Raw genomic sequence first — 25,786 nt, 5'->3', positions numbered from 1 at the left:
AGATCACTGCACCTGTACATAGCCCATCTGTAAACAGCCCATCTATCTACCTACCTACCTCATCCCCATACTGGTATTTATTTATTTTGCTCCTTTGCACCCCAGTATGTCTACCTGCACATTCATCTTCTGCCAATCTACCATTCCAGTGTTTAATTGCTATATTGTAATTACTTCGCCACCATGGCCTATTTATTTCCTTAACTTACCTCATTTGCACTCACTGTATATAGACTTTTTGTTTTATTTTGTTCTACTGTATTATTGACTGTATGTTTTGTTTATTCCATGTTTAACTCTGTGTTGTTGTATGTGTCGAATTGCTACGCTTTATCTTGGCCAGGTCGCAGTTGCAAATGAGAAATTGTTCTCAACTAGCCTACCTGGTTAAATAAAGGTGAAATAAAATAAATAAATAAATGGCATGTTTATTACTCAGAAACTCCTGAAATGTTCTTCCTCTTCACAAGTCTCAACGTCCATTTCGGCGCCTGAGCCATGGAGCAAATTAAAATAGGAGGTGCATACTTATGTTTGTGCACCTGCACATTTTTTTTACCAGATAATTATCATAATACATGGGATAATTTGTTAATAAAAAATAAAAAAAGAGACAATTTTATAAAATGATATGATTGCATTTTGCAACCCTGCTCCCCCTGTTGCCCCAAGATGAATGATTTGGACCACTTAAGTTTGGCTTCCCTACATACGGCACAGCTAGAAAGCACTATATCACAACAAATGTCTATCCAATAATGAAAAATCACCCACGAGGAAATTGCTTATCTATTTTTTTTGTGCTGTTAGATTTGTATTGGTGTTTCATCCAATACGCTCAGGGTGTTGTTACATATCATTTTCACGATCAACATCCACATTCGTAACATGGATGAAGCCTGAGTTGGAATGTTCATCTAACTGAAGCTGACCAGCTTTAGAAAATCCTGAGTATATTTAACTTGCGTCATAGTATACAGTCGTGGCCAAAAGTTGAGAATGCTCCAAATATAAATGTTCACAAAGTCTGCTGCCTCAGTTTGTATGATGGCAATTTGCATATACTCCAGAATGTTATGAAGAGTGATCAGATGAATTGCAATTATTTGCAAAGCCCCTCTTTGTCATGCAAATTACCTGAATCCCCAAAAAACATTTCCACTGCATTTCAGCCCTGCCACAAAAGGACCAGCTGACATGTCAGTGATCCTCTCGTTAACATAGGTGTGAGTGTTGACGAGGACAAGGCTGGAGATCACTCTGTCTGATTGAGTTCAAATAACAGACTGGAAGTTTCAAAAAGGAGGGTGGTGCTTGGAATTATTGTTCTTCTGTCAATCATGGTTACCTGCAAGGAAACATGTGCCGTCATCATTGCTTTGCACAAAAAGGGCTTCACAGGCAAGAATATTACTGCCAGTAAGATTGCACCTAAATCAACCATTTATCGGATCATCAAGAACTTCAAGGAGAGCAGTTCAATTGTTGTGAAGAAGGCTTCAGGGCGCCCAAGAAAGTCCAGCAAGCGCCAGGACTGTCTCCTAAAGTTGATTCAGCTGCGGGATCGGGGCACCAACAGTACAGAGCTTGCTCAGGAATGGCAGCAGGCAGGTGTGAGTGCATCTGCACGCACAGTGAGGCGAAGACTTTTGGAGGATGGCCTGGTGTCAAGAAGGGCAGCAAAGAAGCCACTTCTCTCCAGGAAAAACAGAGACAAACTGATATTCTGCAAAAGGTATAGGGATTGGACTGCTGGTGGACAAACAAAAACCCACAAATTCTGACAAACTCCAAGCATTGATTATGCAAGAATGGGCTGCCATGTGGTCCAGAAGTTAATTGACAGCATGCCAGGGCGGATTGCAGAGGTCTTGAAAAAGAAGGGTCAACACTGCAAATATTGACTTTGCATCAACTTCATGTAATTGTCAATAAAAGCCTTTGACACTTATGAAATGCTTGTAATTGTATTCCATAGTAACATCTGACAAAAAATATCTAAAGACACTGAGGCAGCAGATTTTGTGAAAACTAATATTTGTGTCATTCTCAAAACTTTTGGCCATGACTGTACACCCCTCCCCCCCAAGCTCACCTGAATGTCTGGATCCAAAAACTGGAACACAGGAGTACCGCTCCCCACATGACAGCTCTCTTCATGACAGCTCTCTTCATAACAGCTCTCTTCATGCCTGCTCTCATCATGCCTGCTCTCTTCATGCCTGCTCTCCTCATGCCTGCCTGCAAAGAGAGCGAGCAGAGGGTTAGTGAGTTGAAACAAAGGCAGTGGAAGTATAGCATATCACTGCACCGAGCCACATAGGCAAAAATGACAGAGCACGGCACAGACACCTACCTGAATTAACAGAGTCCCTGTCAGTCCCAGAGTCCCTATTAGTAGGGGAAGGCTCTGGAGTGTAGAATATATCTGGGGCTGAGGTGTTCTCCACATCCTGCACACACACGACACAGTTATTAAACTTCTGAAGCATTCAGACAGAGTATGATATTCTTCTTCTTTCACTCTCAGTGCTCCTACCTCGGGGGCAGTATCCTCCAGGTCGATGTTGCTAGGATACATGTTCTGCACCATGACGATAAGAGCCAGCAGGTCAGACGAGGTGAGGGTACTAGCGTTACGACTGTGGGGGAGAGGAGAGGGGTGGATAGAAAGGTACTCAGAGCAGGTTTGGGGGTCAATTCAAGTCACTCAATTCAGGAAGTGATTTGAATTTAAAATTCAGAAATGTATTTTTTTTTTTAAATAGCTCCACCTTTTCAGTTTATTGAGAAAGCATTGAAAATGAATGCAACTGAATTGGAATTTCAGTTAATTTACTGATTTGACCCCAACCCTGATTCAGAGGCACCTCCCTCTGTACGTGATTTGCAATGTCATATTATGTGAAAATGCTCTTTATTATGTGAAAAAGTGACGTTACAGTGGCCCGTCAACCTTGTGTAGAAAGCTTGTAGGTTTGTGAGAATGGTAATGGACAGTAACCTGGAATAGAAGGCTAGTTGTTTGGTCTTAATAGAAATGGACAGTAACCTGGAATAGAAGGCTAGTAGTTTGGTCTTAATAGAAATGGACAGTAACCTGGAATAGAAGGCTAGTAGTTTGGTCTTAATAGTAATGGACAGTCCCCTGGAATAGAAAGCTAGTAGTTTGGTCTTAATAGTAATGGACAGTAACCTGGAATAGAAGGCTAGTAGTTTGGTCTTAATAGTAATGGACAGTAACCTGGAATAGAAGGCTAGTAGTTTGGTCTTAATAGTAATGGACAGTAACCTGGAATAGAAAGCTAGTAGTTTGGTCTTAATAGTAATGGACAGTAACCTGGAATAGAAGGCTAGTAGTTTGGTCTTAATAGTAATGGACAGTAACCTGGAATAGAAAGCTAGTAGTTTGGTCTTAATAGTAATGGACAGTAACCTGGAATAGAAGGCTAGTAGTTTGGTCTTAATAGTAATGGACAGTAACCTGGAATAGAAAGCTAGTAGTTTGGTCTTAATAGTAATGGACAGTAACCTGGAATAGAAGGCTAGTAGTTTGGTCTTAATAGTAATGGACAGTAACCTGGAATAGAAGGCTAGTAGTTTGGTCTTAATAGTAATGGACAGTAACCTGGAATAGAAGGCTAGTAGTTTGGTCTTAATAGTAATGGACAGTAACCTGGAATAGAAGGCTAGTAGTTTGGTCTTAATAGTAATGGACAGTAACCTGGAATAGAAGGCTAGTAGTTTGGTGTGCACCAGTATGAATGCATGGAGGACCTCCTCTCCTGCTCTCTCCACACTACTGTTGATCTGCTGCACCAAGCGACGCTCCAGAAACTCTATACACTGTTCACATAGAGTAGGATGGATCAACCTCTCTACTGCCTGATGGAGGGAGACAGAGACATTCGTTATATATACAGTACCAGTCAAAAGTTGACACCTTCTCATTCAAGGGTTTGTCTTTATTTTTAGTATTTTCCACATTGTAGAATAATAGTGAAGACATCAAAACTATGAAATAACACATGGAATCATGTAGTAACCAAAAAAGTGTTAAACAAATCCAAATATATTTGAGATTCTTCAATGTAGCCACCCTTTGCCTTGATGACAGCTTTGTACAATCTTGGAATTCTCTCAACCAGCTTCATGAGGTAGTCACCTGGAATGCTTTCAATTAACAGGTGTGCCTTGTTAAAAGTTAATTTGTGGAATTTCTTTCCTTTTTAATGCATTTGAGCCAATCAGTTGTTGTGACCAGGTAGGGGTGGTATACAGAAGATAGCCCTATTTGGTAAAATACCAAGTCTATATTATGGCAAGAACAGCTCAAATAAGCAAAGAGAAACGACAGTCCATCATTACTTTAAGACATGAAGGTCAGTCTATCCTGAACATTTCAAGAACTTTTTAAGTTTCTTCAAGCTTAGTCGCAAAAGCCATCAAGCGCTATGATGAAACTGGCTCTCATGAGGACTACCACAGGAAAGGAAGACCCAGAGTTACCTCTGCTGCAGAGGATACCTTCATTAGAGTTACCAGCCTCAGAAATTGCAGCCCAAATAAATGCTACAGAGTTCAAGTAACAGACACATCTCAACATCAACTGGAGACTGCGTGAATCAGGCCTTCATGGTCGAATTGCTGTAAAGAAACCACTCCTAAAGGACACCAATAAGAAGAAGAGACTTGCTTGGGCCAACAAACACGAGCAATGGACATTAGACCGGTGGAAATCTGTCCTTTGGTCTGAATTCCAAGAGTGTGCAAAGCTGTCATCAAGGCAGTGGGTGGCTACTTTGAAGAATCTCAAACATAATATATTTTGATTTGTTTAACCCTTTTTTGGTTACTACAGGATTCCATATCTGTTTTTTCATAGTGTTGACATCTTCACTATTATTCTACAATGTAGAAAATAGTAAAAAAATAAAGAGAAACCCTTGAATGTGGTGTGTCCAAACTTTTGACTGGTACTGTATGTTGTCGTGTAGGTCAAAACTACATTTCCACATTGGGGAGAAGAGTGAGTATAGTACAGTTTACAGTACAATTTCCTCCACATTATAAACTGTGGTTCGAGGCCTGAATGCTGATTGGCTGACAGCCATGGTATATCAGACATATACTACAGGTATGACAATTTTTTAAAATTGTACTGCTCTAATCACGTTGGTAACCAGTTTATAATAGCAATAAGGCACCTCAGGGGTTTGTGGTGTATAGCCAATATATTTATTTTATTTATCCGTTATTTTACCAAGTAAGTTGACTGAGAACACGTTCTCATTTGCAGCAACGACCTGGGGAATAGTTTCAGGGGAGAGGAGGGGGATGAATAAGCCAATTGTAAACTGGGGATTATTAGGTGACCGTGATGGTTTGAGGGTCAGATTGTGAATTTAATATACCACAGCTAAGGGCTGTATCCAGGCACTCCGCAGTGCGTTGTGACTAAGAACATCCCTTAGCTGTGGTATATTGGTCATATACCACACCCCATCTGGCCCTATTGCTTAATTCTACAGTACCTCTACTAAAAAGCTCTGGTCCTGCTCTTGGAGGCGGCTGTAGGTCTCCAGGAGGTTCTGTAGATATTTCCATAGATTGGTCCTCTGCTCTGTGTCCTGAGGACGCAGCCTGGAGAGAAACCACAAAGCCCATTAGGACACAAGTCCATCTGTCACACACAAACACAGCTCTAATGAACTTCATAAGATAAGAGTCATGTCATACTCTTTCCTGATCAGGGTGCTGCTGAGGGTAACCATGCCGAAGAGGACCTCAATCATCTTCTTCATCACGTAAATCTTCCTCTTCAGATCCTCCTCGCCCTCTTCTCTGTCTCCGTTCACAGCGATGTACAGACACTCCTCAAACTGTCAATCAACATCTCAATCAGTCAATATTTCCATCAATCAAATAATCAATCACTCAATCACCCCTAATCAGTTCCCATTCACACACAGCGATGTACTACACGTCCCAAGCTCTTTATTAACACAACTGAGAGGCTTGGATTGGTGTAAGGAATATGGAGGACGCTCCTCTTAGTTTGTTGGAAGACTCACATGGCTAACAACTATCTAGTCCTTTGAGATCCGTGAACACCGGAAGGCGTAGGGGCAAGAAGCAGAAAATATAGTCATTTGGTCTGAATGGAACTGCTGTTAGCTATTGGCCACGTCATCGTAACCCATTTACAGAGCCACACCGTCTGATCCCATGACTACTGCGAGGTTCAGGCAGGCTCACATGATGTGAAGCTTTACTGAACAGCAGGCTTTCACTTTTACTACAGCACAGTAGAGGAACTGTAATTGAGTGGCTTATGCGCTCAAATTAGTTGTAGGGGAGAGTGGGGTAAGTTTTTTTATTTATTTATTTTTTTACATTCAGCATCACTCTGTCAAGGGAAATATAGTATTCTTTCTAACAAAGATACTGTAGCTACATACACTACCGTTCAAAAGTTTGGGGTCACAGAAATGTCCTTGTTTTTGTCCATTCAAATAACATCAAATTGATCAGAAATACAGTGTAGACATTGTTAATGTTGTAAATGACTATTGTAGCTGGAAACGGCAGATTTTTTATGGAATATCTACATAGGTGTACAGAAGTCCATTATCAGCAACCATCAATCCTGTGTTCCAACGGCATGTTGTGTTAGCTAATCCAAGTTAATAATTGTAAAAGGCTAATTGACCATTAGAAAACCCTTTTGCAATTATGTTAGCACAGCTGAAAACTGTTGTTCTGATTAAAGAAGCAATAATACGAACCTTCTTTAGACTAGTTGAGTATCTGGAGCATCAACATTTGTGGGTTCGATTACAGGCTCAAAATGGCCTGAAAATAATAACTTTATTTTGAAACTTGTTAGTCTATTCTTGTTTTGAGAAATGAAGTCTATTCCATGTGAGAAATTGCCAAGAAACTGAAGATCTCATACAATGCTGCGTACTACTCCCTTCACAGAACAGCTCTAACCAGAAAAGAAAGAGGAGTGGGAGGCCCCGGTGCACAACTGAGCAAGAGGACAAGTACATTAGCGTGTCCAGTTTGAGAAACAGACGCCTCACAAGTCCTCAACTGACAGCTTCATTAAATAGTACAATTTACCATGGGTATGGGGTAAGTTGAGTTGCTGGACAGGGTGAATTAAGCCACCTACACATATCTGTACTGAATGAAATATTACCACTACCTTTTTAAAACCATGTCTATCTTTATTTCACAAACCCAATTACTTTTTTGTATTTTAATCATATTATAACACAGGCATAACACCTAACAAACACTGACCTTTTTAAAACACTTGTAACATAGGCCAGGCCCTGTTGTTACCTCATATCCCAACGCCTGGGAAGAAAACACTTACATTTACTCAACTTGCCATGGGCTCAACCATTGGTTCAACTTATCCCAAGGCAAATATTTTGACTATATACAGTGGGGAGAACAAGTATTTGATACACTGCCGATTTTGCAGATTTTCCTACTTACAAAGCATGTAGAGGTCTGTCATTTTTATCATAGGTACACTTCAACTATGAGAGACGAAATCTAAAACAAAAATCCAGAAAATCACATTGTATGATTTTTAAGTAATTCATTTGCATTTTATTGCATGACATAAGTATTTGATCACCTACCAACCAGTAAGAATTCCATCTCTCACAGACCTGTTAGTTTTTCTTTAAGAAGGCCTCCTGTTCTCCACTCATTACCTGTATTAACTGCACCTGTTTGAACTCGTTACCTGTATAAAATACACCTGTCCACACACTCAATCAAACAGACTCCAACCTCTCCACAATGGCCAAGACCAGAGAGCTGTGTAAGGACATCAGGGCTAAAATTGTAGACCTGCACAAGGCTGGGATGGGCTACAGGACAATAGGCAAGCAGCTTGGTGAGAAGGCAACAACTGTTGGCGCAATTATTAGAAAATGGAAGAAGTTCAAGATGACGGTCAATCACCCTCAGTCTGGGGCTCCATGCAAGATCTCACCCTGTGGGGCATCAATGATCATGAGGAAGGTGAGGGATCAGCCCAGAACTACATGGCTGGACCTGGTCAATGACCTGAAGAGAGCTGGGACCACAGTCTCAAAGAAAACCATTAGTAACACACTACGCCGTCATGGATTAAAATCCTGCAGCTCACGCAAGGTCCCCCTGCTCAAGCCAGCGCATGTCCAGGCCCGTCTGAAGTTTGCCAATGACCATCTGAATGATCCAGAGGAGGAATGGGAGAAGGTCATGTGGTCTGATGAGACAAAAATAGAGCTTTTCGGTCTAAACTCCACTCACCGTGTTTGGAGGAAGAAGAAGGATGAGTACAACCCCAAGAACACCATTCCAACCGTGAAGCATGGAGGTGGAAACATCCTTCTTTGGGGATGCTTTTCTACTAAGGGGACAGGAAGACTGCACCGTATTGAGGGGAGGATGGATGGGGCCATGTATAGCGAGATCTTGGCCAACAACCTCCTTCCCTCAGTAAGAGCATTGAAGATGGGTCGTGGCTGGGTCTTCCAGGATGACAACGACCCGAAACACACAGCCAGGGCAACTAAGGAGTGGCTCCGTAAGAAGCATTTCAAGGTCCTGGAGTGGCCTAGCCAGTCTCCAGACCTGAACCCAATTGAAAATCTTTGGAGGGAGCTGAAAGTCAGTATTGCCCAGCGACAGCCCCCAAATCTGAAGGATCTGGCGAAGGCCTGTATGGAGGAGTGGGCCAAAATCCCTGCTGCTGTGTGTGCAAACCTGGTCAAGAACTACAGGAAACGTATGATCCCTGTAATTGCAAACAAAGGTTTATATACCAAATATTAGGTTCTGCTTTTCTAATGTATCAAATACTTACGTCATGCAATAAAATGCAAATTAATTACTTAAAAAACATAATGTGATTTTCTGGATTTTTGTTTTAGATTCCGTCTCTCACAGTTGAAGTGTACCTATGATAAAAATTAGACCTCTACATGCTTTGTAAGTAGGAAAACCTGCAAAATTGTCAGCGTATCAAATACTTGTTCTCCCCACTGTAAGCCCACATAGTTACAAGAATGCACTTTCATGCTAAGTTTGAGACCTCATATTGAATCTTATAGAGACCCCAACTGATATACAGAACAATCGTTAAAAATATCTACTTTGGTGTAGAAACAAGCATCACCAAACCTCTACCTGCTAAATTAGTTTGCACTTGGTGAAAATCCATTGTTTTGGATGCAACTTGCTTACTGCTTTTTCCATGTGGTTTCTTCCTTCACAGACTCCATGAAATGATGACCTCTTCCTAAATATATGGCCAATTGATACATTTTATGTATGGTTTCCTAGAAACAAGGTTGGCTCAACTTACCCCACTCTCCCCTACACTTATTTTATGACCATTCTTTACTATGGGCATAGTTCTCTCACAAATTGCCCTGTATCTGTTGATGTGTTTTTGTGTCATGACGCAACATTAGTTTCCTGTGTGTGTGTGTGTGTGTGTGTGTGTGTGTGTATTACCTGATGTAGCACATAGGTGTGGTTGTTCTCAGTACTAAAGGATGTATAGCTGTCTCCCAGTCTGTCCACCATGGTACTGCAGGAGATGATGATGGGGGCAAACAGAGTGTTGATGCTGTCCTCAAATGCTGGTGGCTGGGAGGGATGGAAAGAGACACTCAACCATATCCTTCACCGGAATCTCTCCTCATAACCCCAATAATCTGCTCTGGAATGACCATGAGGGATTATGGTACTACATGAACCAGCCAACATGTCTACAACCCCTGTCGGACAGACCAGAGAGTTCAGCAAGTCACAGAAACGTGATATGAATGAGGTCACTGGGGATATTTGGGTTAATCCATATATGCAATATGCTATCATTGCTTCTATATTTATGTAATAGACAAGATGACTTGAACCATCCTGTAACCCTCGCCCGCTCCCGTCTTACCTTCTCCCCCTCTTCCTGTGACGCGCCATACTGCTCCTGGATGTTGAGTTCAAACTCTGGGTCTGTCCAATAGAAGAGGACCTCAGCGCTCTCGCTGGCTATCAGCAGACACTTCATAGTGGGATCTTATCTGTAGCAACCAACCATACCAGCACTGTTGTCATCTGCAGAATATGCAGGTTTTGTTTTATTTAACTAGGCAAGTCACAGTAAGCTTACAGTTTGAAACGTTATTTGCCCTACACACAGCCCTTAAATAGGCTAAGCAAATGATTCGTAAGAAGCTCATTTTTTTGCCATATTACAGGAAACCACGGAACAACATTACACTGCAATTGGATAGAAATTAGCCTTCATGCAAAGATAGATTTATAATGGAGTTACCACATTTGTGATTAATCCTATTATCTTGGAAAACAGAATAACAGTGTTTGTATAACTGGCTCTACTTACATAGCTGGTATGAGGGAATAACATAAATTATTCTCATATCAAAAATGTATGTGGAATTCATGAAGAGGACAAACCACTTACAATTTTCTACTGGACTCATAATTGAATTAATTCTCTGATAAATGTATTTGTAGAGTGGTCATATGATGAAGAGCATGGTAAATAAGAAGAGCACCAAGCCTTGCCAAACTCTATCATGCAACACGAGTCAAACATCCAGACTATGCGGATTGTCTTCAGTGATCACCAACGCATGGCTGACAGGTCGGACAGGGGTAGCGCAACGTAAAATATAGCGTTTACCCATATGGGACTTCGAAGTTTGCCTTCTAACGCTCATACAATAACATTATAAATATGTCATGCACATAGCTGACATTAGCCTATTCTATAGGCATATTCAACGTGACAAATATATGTTTTACACAATTCATTTCTATTAGGATATTCTTGCACCCATCAGTAGGCTATAATAATAACAAAATGTTACACAAAGTAACTTACCTATGGCCTATCAGTTATGCATCATATTTACCCCTCCGTGATTTCCACCAGTTTAATCAGATGTTGTTCAAATGTACCTCTTCGTTCGAAACCCTTAGCTTTCCGTTTATAAACGATCATACTTTGAAACTCTATCGCAACATTTCTCAACTCAGCTTCCGTGGTGAATCTTGGAGCCGAATCATGTGACACTAACAGCGCTTTAACAGCGGAAGCTAAACTCCGCCTAGATATATGACTCTAAATTAAACGCAGGTCTATGATCAGTTTTCCCTCCTGATGCGTTCTCTTAGAAACGGCGAAGGTAAAAGAAAACTGACTAGAGATCAGTGTTTAGTTTTTGACGTTGGTTCCCAGGCGGTGAAAGGATAATCCTTTAAAAACATTTTTTAAGGGTAATCCTTTCATTGGGGGTAGATAAGTAGGTGAGTTAAAGTCATGTGCTGAAGACTAGACTAAAGCCATGATTCTGACACAGTTGTAATGATCTGGTATTCATTGAATGTATTATGGTGTTGTGTGTCTTTGGTGTGTGTGTGTGCATGCGTGTATACATACGTGCGTGCATGGAGAGAGATTTCATGTGTCATTCACTTACTTCCTTGTGAGATTCATAGGCCTACATTATTGTATCACATGAGATAAGTAGCCTAGCCTACATATTGAGCAGAATCATTTGTTTCATCGTCAAGACAGGCACATCATTATTATTAGAAAGGATGTTCAGAGTTATACAAATTTAACCCTGATTATGCAACTATCTTTGAGCAAAGTAAAAAGAAACACACACACATGTACGCACACACACATGTACGCACACACACACGTACGCACACACACACACACACACACACACACACACACACACACACACACACACACACACACACACACACACACACACACACACACACACACACACACACACACAAATGGAGATCTTGTGGAATTTTGGAACATTCCTTTTTCCTTAAAAAAAGGATCTTAAAAGGTTATAAATTAATGGGCAGAACAAATCTGCGCCTGTGGGGACATTCTAGAATACTCTGAATAGTCTGAGTTTGGCTTCTGGCAGACCATTCATGTTTCTGGGTCTAGCTACTAATCTGTACAATCAGTTTCCAGCGGCTGGACGTTCATGGAAGTTTTTTTTAAGCTGACTACTGTATACACAGGGTAAACATAGCAAAGTGGCCTGCAGAAATCCTTAAATGTTTCAAAAATGGATCACAGAGTATAAACAGTGTGTGTGTGTGTGTGCATGTGTGTGTGCGTGTGTGTGTGTTCTTCTTCACAGCGTATAAACAGAGTTAGCCAGGGTATGGTTACAGCTACCTCTGTTAAAGAGTCGCTGTCACTCAAAGGTATCTAGAACAACGGTATCCAGAACAAAGGTATCCAGAACAACTGTGTAGTGTCCCAAACCGCGCCACCATCAGATTAGGTCAAAAGAAACGGCGCACAGAGGTTATTATCACAAAGTACTGGTTTAGAAGAAGCTGAGCTGTCCAAACAAAAGTTTCCCAGAATTTCCTGATGAGAGCACTGGATAAGATTCTGCTAAATGGTCAGAGCGTCAGTTCAGAAGTATGGGTTGGATGGATCAGAATCAGATCTGGAAGGGCAACACATAACACATAACACACACTTATGTCCGTCCATGAGCTCTAGGCTTAACGTTCACTTCAGCACTCTACAGACAATATTTCTTACTCTGTGAAGTATTTTCTGTTTAGCACTGTTTCCTTTGTGCACTTCATTATTTTATTCAATTAATTCAGCCATGAGAAATACAAAGTGTTGAACTCTAAAAAGCCATGTTCTTGGTATAAACATATGTGTATGTGTTTGGCAGAGACAGTTGTTTGTGTCAGTTCATCCCTGTATGTGTGACAGACTACATCATGAGGATCAGGTCTTGGGAGTTGTAATCAAATGAACTGTGAAATCTCTCTGATGTTGTTTTCCTGAGAAACTCCAGTCCAGTTTTCACTTTGAACGTGTTTCTGGAGATCAGTGTGTGGATCAGTGTGCTTTTCTCTCTCCTTTGTGTGTGTGGGTGTATGTGTGTGTGTGTGTGTGTGTGGGTGCGTACATTTGTGCATGCGTGCATGTTATTGCTTGTGTGTGTGGTTCACTTAATTTTGCACAAATAAAGGGTCCTTAAGGTGAGTGAAGTGCTTTGATGATTTAAGGGCTGATTGTGGATACATATACTGTTGCCTTCAGACCAAAACATGCACAAAGAGAGAGAGACAGAACCCCGCTTTCTCTTACCAGGACCACTGGCTAAATTAACCAAGTGTGACTGAGTCTGGTACTCTGTTTAAAAGTAAACCAGTTTGGCCCTTTTAAGATGAACCATATGTGGGATGGAGACTGGGTTCTTCAGGCTAATTTCTGAACAGGTCTGTGATATTTATATGAAGTCACAATTCTGTACATTATGCAAGTTCAGTGATTAGGTTCATGACTCTTGAAGGACTGCCAACACAATGTCACAATTTCTAAATATCCAACATAAAAGTACACTGTTCAACAAGTATTTGAACACCACATACTGTTGTACTCAAGGCCGGCTCTGACAAGCTTCCCTGGGTAGACCTCGTCACCTAAAAGAAAATAATAGATATCATATTTGTTTCACAGCAGCGTAAACTCTCAACAGTACTGTGTCTGGTTTATGGTCCGCTGCTAGCCCCCCACAGCCCATACAAACCCTCTCCTCTCCTCTGAAGGCCTTGATAATTAGTTGAGTAGTTATATCAGGTGTGCTGGTATAGGACTGGAACAAAAACGTGCAAGGACAAATATTGTCTATTATATTGACAAGATAGTCAAGTGACAGCTCTAGCAATGGAAATACATGTCCTCAAAGATGGAAGGCAGGCAGGACGAGGTGAGGTCAGATGAGACCTAGCAGTTAGAGCGTTGGGCCGGTTACCAAAAAGTTGCTGGTTCAAATCCCTGACCCAACAAGGTGAACAGAAATCTGTCGATGTGCTTTAGAGCAAGGCACTTAACCCTAATTGCTTCTGTAAGTTGCTCTGGATAAGAGCGCCTGCTAAATGACTCAATGTAGCCAATGAGAGGGCAGATATGCATGTGAACAACAAGCCATAGATAAGGGACTCATTTTCATATCTGTGTCATTATAGCATCTGGAACAGCCTGGGCAACAGCATGGGCAGCACCATTGAGGCTATAACCCTTTTAAAGTAGTCCATTTTCTTCTTTGCCATTGGCTGATTGCGCCCAACTCATAGGAATCCCCACCCAGTTGACTACTTTAAAATGGTGGGAGCCCTCATCCATGCTAAAAGTCCTCTATCTATCTCTATCAAAACAGGCACAATTCTGATGTAAAGTTGCCAAAATGCCACGTGCGTCACCTTACCGTACATTCATAACAATCTAACCATTTGGAAATTGATGGAAATTGATGTAAAATATATCACTAGCCACTTTAAACAATGCTACTTAATAGAATGTTTACATGCCTACATTACTCATCTCATATGTATTTGTATATACTGTACTCTATATCATCTACTGCATCTTTATGTAATACATGTATCACCAGCCACTTTAACTATGCCACTTTGTTTACATTGCTCATCGCATATGTACAGTGGGGCAAAAAAGTATTTAGTCAGCCACCAATTGTGCAGGTTCTCCAACTTAAAAAGATGAGAGAGGCGTGTAATTTTACACCATAATTTGCAAATAAATTCATAAAAAATCCTACAATAGGGCCTCCCGGGTGGCGCAGTGGTTAAGGGCGCTGTACTGCAGCGCCAGCTGTGCCATCAGAGTTCCTGGGTTCGCGCCCAGGCTCTGTCGTAACCGGCCGCGACCGGGAGGTCCGTGGGGCCACGCACAATTGGCCCAGCGTCGCCCGGGTTAGGGAGGGCTTGGTCTCATCGCGCACCAGTGACTCCTGTGGCGGGCCGGGCGCAGTGTGCGCTAACCAAGGTGGCCAGGTGCACGGTGTTTCCTCTGGCGCATTGGTGCTGCTGGCTTCCGGGTTGGATGCGTGCTGTGTTAAGAAGCAGTGCGGCTTGGTTGGGTTGTGTATCGGAGGACGCATGACTTTCAACCTTCATCTCTCCCGAGCCCGTACGGGAGTTGTAGCGATGAGACGACAAGATAGTAGCTACTACAACAATTGGATACCACGAAATTGGGGAGAAAAAGGGGTAAAATAAAAAATATATTTTACATTTTTTTTAAAAAAATCCTACAATGTGATTTTCTGGATTTTTTCCTCATTTTGTCTGTCATAGTTGTCATTGTAATGAAAATTACAAGCCTCTCTCATCCTTTTAAGTGGGAGAACTTGGTGGCTGACAAAATACTTTTTTGCCCCACTGTATATACTGTACTCGATACCATCTACTGCATCTTGCCTATGCCGTTCTGTACCATCACTCATTCATATCTTTATGTACATATTCTTTATCCCTTTACACTTGTGTGTATAAGGTAGTCGTTTTGGAATTGTTAGGTTAGATTACTCGTTGGTTATTACTGCATTGTCGGAACTAGAAGCACAAGCATTTCGCTACACTCACATTAACATCTGCTAACCATGTGTATGTGACAAATAAATTTGATTTGATTACTAAACTTATATTTGATCAAATAAGTATCATGTAGAAAATTATCGATGACATTTTTTGTTGACCAAATTCGACATTCTCTCATTGAACTCCATATGACTGTGGGCTTATTTTTGTGGACAGATTTTGGGCGGATCAAAACTTCTCACTTGGCCTCTTCCTTTCTGGCAAGGACCAGTGTAGTGAAACACTGAATTTACCTGGTTCTGAAGCATTGGGGACTTACCCTGACCCAGCTTGGTCGGGCTGAGCCTAGCCTTGCGAATGTTTCCCATCAACCACTGACCCTCCACCTCTCTCTGACAGGACAGGACTCTCCCTCTCCACAACACAGCAAAGCCTGATTCCAGCTGCCCCCAAATCTGCTGGGGGCTCTGTGTTTGTGAGTGTGTGTTTCTGTGTATGTGAGTGTGTGTTTCTGTGTGTGTGTCCCCTGGCTCTCTTTGTGAGATCTCCAGCGTGGGGACTGGAGATATGGGCGGCACTCTTTGAGGATACGTTAGTTGATTCACCGGCTGGAATGGATAGAAAGAAAGAAAGACAAGAAAGAAAAGAAAAAGAAAGAGTTTGTGTATGTGTGTGTCTCCAGGGATGTGCGTTCTGATTGCTTCCTACTGTTACCTTTCGGTCCTTTCATCCTCTCACTTTTGACTCACTAACATGTGGTCCTGTATATCCCGTCTTCCTCTTTTCGTCTTTCCTCTCTCTTTTCTCCACAATCATTTACACTCAGTAACCTTGCAGAGAGAATGGAATGTTAATTTAATTCTATGGCATTTTAATGCTATTTATTCAGTAATACTATTGACGTAGACAAATCTGCTTTCACATAGTTTTAGCCATACAGTAGCTGTGCGTGAGACAGTACTATATGGGCTAAGTAGATCTACTTTGCCTATAGTAGCTTACAGTAGCTACTGTAAGATTTTCCAAATAGGAATTTGCACATAAATCTACTGCATGTGTGGTTTGTTAGATCAACAAAATCCCCAAACAAAAGTAAAGCAGAATCACAATGGAAATCAAAGTTATTGTAAATATTTTATTATCGCTGTATATATTTTATTTTCCAAAAAATAATGCTCAATTGCACACTTAACACAATAAAATAATGCTATTTAAAAAAAAAAGGAAATATGAACAACTCTACATGAACTATGAAACACATTCAGAGGAGGAAAAATATGCTTATTACTATTTAACACACATAAAAAATGATCAAATCTACCTCTCCCAACCCTATACATACACTGGAGAATAGTTACATACCATTTACTGTACTGTCATTTTCAATTTGCCTTAGGGTTCTGTATCAGTCTTACCCAAAAGGTACCATTGAGTTCCATTTTGCTTCCTCAACATAAAAAATTATTACATACAAATATACATTCGATTTAAATTACAATGATATGTAAGTAAACACTTCAAGCACACATCTTCTGTAATTAACACACTTTTATATACATTACATATTCAAATAGGATGATGATACACCGGCTAAGGGAATTCTGTACAAAACAATCCAAACTTAAAGGACAATTCCGCCACTTTTCAACATTATATTCATTATCTCCAGTCCCAAACCAGTGTCTACATATGTGAGTTTCTATGATCTGTAGATAATAAGATAAGAAAGGTCCTAAAAAATACTTGTCGGATTAATAGTAAAAACACCAACATCTAAACCTCCAACGAGTTTCTAGCCAGAGGGAAGGTATTTTCTTCCTCTCCTTTCTTCTGTCACCACAAATCTCATAGTGTTTGAGAAACACTGTTTGTAAAATGTTTTAGCTTTTAATGGTGTCATCGGGTAGAACTTGTTCTACAAAACGTAGAAATGTACCGTTTTCAAGTATGTAGACCGATGTATTGTGCTGTGAATAATGAAAATGAGGTTGAAAAGTGATGGAATTGCCCTTTAATAAGTATTTAATAATAAAAGCTAGCAGCATAATATGACTGTACATTGGACTAGACGTGTAGTGATGAGTATGCTTCTGAAATATGAATGGGAGGTTGAGTGACAATAAGTTTTCAGTTGCAGACTGTATGTTCATATTGACCCCGCTGTGGCTGCTAGAGAGAAATACTGTAAATGCAATGTTTGTTGTTTCGTATTACAGAAAAATTAACATTAAACCAGTGACCTGACCAGTAACCCGACTCTGTCCCTTTCTTTTCTTTCTGAAGATGGATACTCTGCTGTGACGGGGTTGGGTAGGTTACTTTCTTAAATGTAATCTGTTACAGTTACTAGTTACCTGTCCAAAATTGTAATCAGTAACGTTACTTTTGGATTACCCAAACTCAGTAGTGTAATCTGATTACTTTCAGTTACTTTTGGATTACTTCCCCCTTGGTGTGTCTACGATGGAACAAACTTAAACTTGAGACTTTTTTTTTTTATGTCATTGACAAAACAGAAAGGTGTCAATTTATTTTTTTCCACAAACAACCTTCCTGAATTTAAAAGTAATCCAATAAGTAATCATCTAGTTTTTCAAAAGTATCTGTAATCTGATTACAATATCTTTGCTGGTAATGTAACTGAATACATTAATACAAAAATAATAAATCAGATTACATGTAACCAGTTACTCCCCAGCCCTGGATGTGCATCGCTGCCTTAAACTGTCATTCAGACAACAGACATACCACAAAGAGATTCCCAATTACCAATGAACCGTTTAGTTATAGATGTAAGCCGAGCTGTTTCAGAAAGCAAGAAAAAATGTTTTCCCTGATGGACATGGTAGACAAGGACAGGCTCATCAGCAGGGGTATTCACACACACACACACACACACACACACACACACACACACACACACACACACACACACACACACACACACACACACACACACAGATAATTCAATCAGACAGCAGACATGGCTGTTGGAGCTAACACATGCCCTGCGGTTGACTGGTTGTGTTTTCTCCATGTTTTCTCTTCTTTCTGTCTAACCGTTTGCCAGGAGTTTGTGAGTATCAACAACAGAGAGTTGAAAGGAGTTTGCGGGGGAAACAATAAGAGTTGCTGGCAGATACAAAGCTGAGTGACCGTTAGTAGATCTGATGATCAAAGACATGGAAGAGAAGTATTGTTGGAGGATGATACAACCTTCTGACATAGAAGTACTGTCATAACAAAACTCAATAACCTTTTTACAAAACAATACAAAATCACATAGTAGAATAATCACTGTCCATCTCACAACACATGGGGAGTTGGTGTAGAGAGCGATTGAAAGGTATTCAGTGCAACCCTTGTTTTGGACAAAGAGCAAGCCTTTCAGAGTCAGACCAGGGACTAGGGAATAGTGATAACGAACCAGAAGGTAGAAAGTAAGGGCTAGGAAGTAAGGATAAGTGGAGCAAGGGGTGAGGAGGGATGACGGCTAGGAAGTAAGGATAAGTGGAGCGAGGGGTGAGGAGGGATGAGGGCTAGGAAGTAAGGATAAGTGGAGCGAGGGGTGAGGAGGGATGAGGGCTAGGAAGTAAGGATAAGTGGAGCGAGGGGTGAGGAGGGATGAGGGCTAGGAAGTAAGGAGAAGTGGAGCGAGGGGTGAGGAGGGATGAGGGCTAGGAAGTAAGGATAAGTGGAGTGAGGGGTGAGGAGGGATGAGGGCTAGGAAGTAAGGATAAGTGGAGCGAGGGGTGAGGAGGGATGAGGGCTAGGAAGTAAGGAGAAGTGGAGCGAGGGGTGAGGAGGGATGAGGGCTAGGAAGTAAGGAGAAGTGGAGCGAGGGGTGAGGAGGGATGAGGGCTAGGAAGTAAGGATAAGTGGAGCGAGGGGTGAGGAGGGATGAGGGCTAGGAAGTAAGGAGAAGTGGAGCGAGGGGTGAGGGGGGATGAGGGCTAGGAAGTAAGGATAAGTGGAGTGAGGGGTGAGGAGGGATGAGGGCTAGGAAGTAAGGAGAAGTGGAGCGAGGGGTGAGGAGGGATGAGGGCTAGGAAGTAAGGATAAGTGGAGCGAGGGGTGAGGAGGGATGAGGGCTAGGAAGTAAGGAGAAGTGGAGCGAGGGGTGAGGAGGGATGAGGGCTAGGAAGTAAGGATAAGTGGAGCAAGGGGTGAGGAGGGATGAGGGCTAGGAAGTAAGGAGAAGTGGAGCGAGGGGTGAGGAGGGATGAGGGCTAGGAAGTAAGGATAAGTGGAGCAAGGGGTGAGGAGGGATGAGGGCTAGGAAGTAAGGATAAGTGGAGCAAGGGGTGAGGAGGTGGTCCGGTATTAGGAAATGGTGGGGGTGGTGAGGGGTGAGGAGGTGGTCCGGTATTAGGAAATGGTGGGGGTGGTGAGGGGTGAGGAGGTGGTCCGGTATTAGGAAATGGTGGGGGTAGTGAGTGGTGAGGAGGTGGTCCGGTATTAGGAAATGGTGGGGGTGGTGAGGGGTGAGGAGGTGGTCCGGTATTAGGAAATGGTGGGAGTGGTGAGGGGTGAGGAGGGATGAGGGCTAGGGGGTGAGGGATGAGGGCTAGGGGGTGAGGAGTGTGGGGGGAGGGTGAAGGATTTCGGGGTGAAGGGTGAGGAGGAGTGTGTTGAGTATTATTTGCGGCAGGCGTAAGCGTTGATGTTCTTGATGACGTAAAAGCCGATGGTCATAGGGGGCATGGCTATTGTCCTTCCCGCCCGCAGTGTCCGAGGCTTCAACTCCGGAAATGTCTCATTGTCCACCATCAACAACCTTTCTCCATTCAACTTGACTGACCTGGAGGAAGAAAGGAGAGTGGAGTTAGAGAGATGAAGAGAGTGGAATGAGATAGGAGGGAGGGGGGAGAGAGAGGACAGGGATATGAGAGAGAAGACAGAGAGAGGGAAGGGTGGGAGAGGAGAGAGGGTTTAACTTCTGCCCAAAGCTGGACTGGTAGGGAAGGAGTCATTCTGAGGCTGTACTTACAGTCCTCTGAAGACTAGAGGGCGCTACAGTCACATCATTGCAGCTTCTTGACACAAGAGCAGGTTTTGTGACAGATGTGATCCTTCTGATCTAGATGGAAGAGTAGCTAGGTTGGGGTTTATTCTTTCTCAATACCAGGCAATTCATGAATTGATCTGCACTCCCATGGGTGAATTCCTAGTCCAATACAAATAACTGGCATGGAACGTATTACAAACTCATTGAACTCTGCCACAGAGAGCACTGAGAAGAATTTCAACCACTTTGGGACTAGGGATTAGACTGGATGCTCATAAACAAATAGTCCTACGAAATAACACAAACATAAGTCTTCAGAAACACAATAACTTAGGCACATTTTTCAATGTTGTATTTTTACGAGTGCCAGATTCCCATAGACGTTTTCCTGTCCCGTCATCTGCGAGAGGAGGCCTGTACTAAGTCAGCGGTCCACTAGCTAACTGAAAGTGAAAGCCTAATGAATCCAATGCAATGAGGTTTTAACTTCCATGCCAAAATGACGATAAACACAGCGAAATAGAAAATGAATTACACAATTATAAATAAGGAAAAATTATGAAGACAATTTTGTAACATTTTCTCAGGGGAAAAACAACACTCAGAGTCATATATTAATCTAAATATGTGGCTCTGGCAACATCTAATTGGGAGACGTTCCATTGGAGTCATCAGACAACTATGTTGTTGTTCTGAACAACAGAACTGTTGGTCTAATAAAGGTAGTAAGTACACCCTTACATGCACCCTATCGCCGTACATAACTCTTCCATCACTCTGAACACTCACACCTCCACCTCCACAGGGATTTAAAGACTGAACACTCTCTCTCTCTCTCTCTCTCTCTCTCTCCCCTCTCTCTCTCTTTTTCTCTCTCTCTTTATCTCTCTCTCTCTCTCTCTCTCTCTCTCTCTCCCTCTCTCTCTCTTTCTCTCTCTCTCTCTCTCTCCCTCTCCCCCCTCTCTCTCTCTCTTTCTCTCTCTCTTTCTCTCTCTCTCTCTCTCTCCCTCTCTCTCTCTCTCTCTCTCTCTTTCTCTCTGTCTCTCCCTCTCTCTCTCTTTCTCTCTCTCTCTCTCTCTATCGCTCTCTCTCTCCCCCCCCCCCCCTCTCTCTCTCTCTATGTCGCTCTCTATCTCTCAAATAAAATTCAAGGGGCTTTATCAGCATGGGAAATGTATGATTACGTTGTCAGTGAAATAGATAATAAACAAAAGTGAAATAAACAATAAAAAATTAACAGTAAACATTACACAAAAGTTCCAAAAGAATAAAGACATTTCATGGGTTGTATTTACAATGGTGTCTGTTCTCCCAACCTCTCTCTCTCCCAACCTCTCTCTCTCCCAACCTCTCTCTCTCACTTTCTCTCTCCCTTGACACGGTGTGATAGTGTGTGTCACACAGCAGACCTCAGAACCCCAATGTGGATCTTAACTAACACCTTCATCACAGGATTTATGTTAGCTAGTTCAAGGCCCTGGGGAACAGGGAAGTGGAATGAGAGATAAATAGAGAGAACAGAGAGAAAGAGAAAGGGGGAGAATGTAAATTACATTAAACTCCTCTAATGGTTCCATATGTTGGTCTATTAGCAGCTCCTGGATATATATGTGTATGTGTGTGTGTGTGTGCATGAGTGGAAAAGCTAAATCCTCCAGGAAGGGCAGGCAGCACTACTGATTTTCTCCCAAAAGAAACATGGCCGACAGTACTGAGCAGTACACTATGTGCAGTATGCATAGTGCTGAGACCCAGACAACCTGTAGCTATCTAAATCCAGCAAACTCAAATACACCTACATCATACATCAACCTACTGTACACTCACATCAACCTAGTGTATGCTCACATCAACCTACTGTACACTCACATCAACCTACAGTATGCTCACACCAACCTACTGTACACTCACATCAACCTACTGTACACTCACATCAACCTACTGTATGCTCACATCAACCTACTGTACGCTCACATCAACCTACTGTATACTCACATCAACCTACTGTACGCTCACATCAACCTACTGTACACTCACATCAACCTACTGTACGCTCACATCAACCTACTGTACACTCACATCAACCTACTGTATACTCACATCAACCTACTGTACACTCACATCAACCTACTGTACGCTCACATCAACCTACTGTATACTCACATCAACCTACAGTATGCTCACATCAACCTACTGTATACTCACATCAACCTACTGTACGCTCACATCAACCTACTGTACACTCACATCAACCTACTGTACACTCACATCAACTTACTGTACACTCACATCAACCTACTGTACACTCACATCAACCTACTGTACACTCACATCAACCTACTGTACGCTCACATCAACCTACTGTACACTCACATCAACCTACTGTACACTCACATCAACCTACTGTACACTCACATCAACCTACTGTACACTCACATCAACCTACTGTACGCTCACATCAACCTACTGTACGCTCACATCAACCTACTGTACGCTCACATCAACCTACTGTATGCTCACATCAACCTACTGTACGCTCACATCAACCTACTGTACACTCACATCAACCTACTGTACACTCACATCAACCTACTGTACACTCACATCAACCTACTGTACGCTCACATCAACCTACTGTACGCTCACATCAACCTATTGTACACTCACATCAACCTACTGTACACTCACATCAACCTACTGTACACTCACATCAACCTACTGTACACTCACATCAACCTACTGTACACTCACATCAACCTACTGTACACTCACATCAACCTACTGTACACTCACATCAACCTACTGTACACTCACATCAACCTACTGTACACTCACATCAACCTACTGTACGCTCACATCAACCTACTGTACACTCACATCAACCTACTGTACACTCACATCAACCTACTGTACACTCACATCAACCTACTGTACACTCACATCAACCTACTGTACACTCACATCAACCTACTGTACGCTCACATCAACCTACTGTACACTCACATCAACCTACTGTACACTCACATCAACCTACTGTACACTCACATCAACCTACTGTACACTCACATCAACCTACTGTACACTCACATCAACCTACTGTATGCTCACATCAACCTACTGTACACTCACATCAACCTACTGTACACTCACATCAACCTACTGTATACTCACATCAACCTACTGTACACTCACATCAACCTACTGTACGCTCACATCAACCTACTGTATACTCACATCAACCTACTGTACACTCACATCAACTTACTGTACGCTCACATCAACCTACTGTACGCTCACATCAACCTACTGTATACTCACATCAACCTACTGTACACTCACATCAACCTACTGTACACTCACATCAACCTACTGTACACTCACATCAACCTACTGTACACTCACATCAACCTACTGTATACTCACATCAACCTACTGTACACTCACATCAACCTACTGTACACTCACATCAACCTACTGTATACTCACATCAACCTACTGTACACTCACATCAACCTACTGTATACTCACATCAACCTACTGTACACTCACATCAACCTACTGTATACACACATCAACCTACTGTACACTCACATCAACCTACTGTACACTCACATCAACCTACTGTATACTCACATCAACCTACTGTATACTCACATCAACCTACTGTATACTCACATCAACCTACTGTACACTCACATCAACCTACTGTATACTCACATCAACCTACTGTATACTCACATCAACCTACTGTATACTCACATCAACCTACTGTATACTCACATCAACCTACTGTACACTCACATCAACCTACTGTACACTCACATCAACCTACTGTACACTCACATCAACCTACTGTATACTCACATCAACCTACTGTATACTCACATCAACCTACTGTACACTCACATCAACCTACTGTACACTCACATCAACCTACTGTACACTCACATCAACCTACTGTACTCTCACAACAACCTACTGTACACTCACATCAACGTACTGTACACTCACATCAACCTACTGTACACTCACATCAACCTACTGTACACTCACATCAACCTACTGTACACTCACATCAACCTACTGTACGCTCACATCAACCTACTGTACGCTCACATCAACCTACTGTACACTCACATCAACCTACTGTATACTCACATCAACCTACTGTACGCTCACATCAACCTACTGTATACTCACATCAACCTACTGTACGCTCACATCAACCTACTGTACACTCACATCAACCTACTGTACACTCATATCAACCTACTGTATACTCACATCAACCTACTGTACGCTCACATCAACCTACTGTACGCTCACATCAACCTATTGTACACTCACATCAACCTACTGTACACTCACATCAACCTACTGTACACTCACATCAACCTACTGTACACTCACATCAACCTACTGTACACTCACATCAACCTACTGTATACTCACATCAACCTACTGTACACTCACATCAACCTACTGTATACTCACATCAACCTACTGTACACTCACATCAACCTACTGTACACTCACATCAACCTACTGTACACTCACATCAACCTACTGTACACTCACATCAACCTACTGTACACTCACATCAACCTACTGTATACTCACATCAACCTACTGTATACTCACATCAACCTACTGTATACTCACATCAACCTACTGTACACTCACATCAACCTACTGTATACTCACATCAACCTACTGTACACTCACATCAACCTACTGTACACTCACATCAACCTACTGTATACTCACATCAACCTACTGTATACTAACATCAACCTACTTCACACTCACATCAACCTACTGTACACTCACATCAACCTACTGTACACTCACATCAACCTACTGTACGCTCACAACAACCTACTGTACACTCACATCAACCTACTGTATTCTCTCATCAACCTACTGTATACTCACATCAACCTACTGTACACTCACATCAACCTACTGTACACTCACATCAACCTACTGTACACTCACATCAACCTACTGTACACTCACATCAACCTACTATATACTCACATAAACCTACTGTACACTCACATCAACCTACTGTACACTCACATCAACCTACTGTACACTCACATCAACCTACTGTATACTCACATCAACCTACTGTATACTCACATCAACCTACTGTACACTCACATCAACCTACTGTATACTCACATCAACCTACTGTATACTCACATCAACCTACTGTACACTCACATCAACCTACTGTACACTCACATCAACCTACTGTATACTCACATCAACCTACTGTATACTCGCATCAACCTACTGTACACTCACATCAACCTACTG

General features: G+C 42.0%; 2 protein-coding genes across 3 annotated transcripts in view; both read right to left on the bottom strand.

The window, feature by feature from the left end:
* LOC139381852 (HPS1 biogenesis of lysosomal organelles complex 3 subunit 1) overlaps positions 1-11,100 on the bottom strand; it is a 22,010-nt gene extending 10,910 nt beyond the window's left edge. The window contains exons 1-9 of one of the 2 annotated variants that reach the window (XM_071125668.1): positions 10,925-11,100; positions 9,968-10,097; positions 9,532-9,666; positions 5,740-5,882; positions 5,535-5,643; positions 3,725-3,885; positions 2,540-2,642; positions 2,357-2,453; positions 2,096-2,241 (exon numbers count right to left, since the gene is read on the bottom strand). In XM_071125668.1, coding sequence (XP_070981769.1) covers positions 2,096-2,241; positions 2,357-2,453; positions 2,540-2,642; positions 3,725-3,885; positions 5,535-5,643; positions 5,740-5,882; positions 9,532-9,666; positions 9,968-10,084 — 1,011 coding nt within the window. In that variant the 5' untranslated portion in view covers positions 10,085-10,097; positions 10,925-11,100. Of the gene's footprint in view, positions 1-2,095; positions 2,242-2,356; positions 2,454-2,539; positions 2,643-3,724; positions 3,886-5,534; positions 5,644-5,739; positions 5,883-9,531; positions 9,667-9,967; positions 10,132-10,924 lie in introns of both variants that reach the window. The other variant, XM_071125667.1, reaches the window with a different exon arrangement.
* Positions 11,101-19,815: 8,715 nt separating this feature from the next.
* Positions 19,816-25,786, bottom strand: part of LOC139381626 (inactive heparanase-2-like) — a 116,312-nt gene continuing 110,341 nt past the window's right edge. The window contains exon 12 of the mRNA XM_071125291.1: positions 19,816-20,254. Within this exon, the coding sequence (XP_070981392.1) occupies positions 20,092-20,254 (163 nt within the window). The 3' untranslated portion in view covers positions 19,816-20,091. The remainder of the gene's footprint in view (positions 20,255-25,786) is intronic.

This window comes from Oncorhynchus clarkii, chromosome 23 (assembly GCF_045791955.1).
Source record: "Oncorhynchus clarkii lewisi isolate Uvic-CL-2024 chromosome 23, UVic_Ocla_1.0, whole genome shotgun sequence".
NCBI lineage: Eukaryota > Metazoa > Chordata > Actinopteri > Salmoniformes > Salmonidae > Oncorhynchus > Oncorhynchus clarkii.
This window is presented reverse-complemented; position numbering and strand designations above follow the sequence as displayed.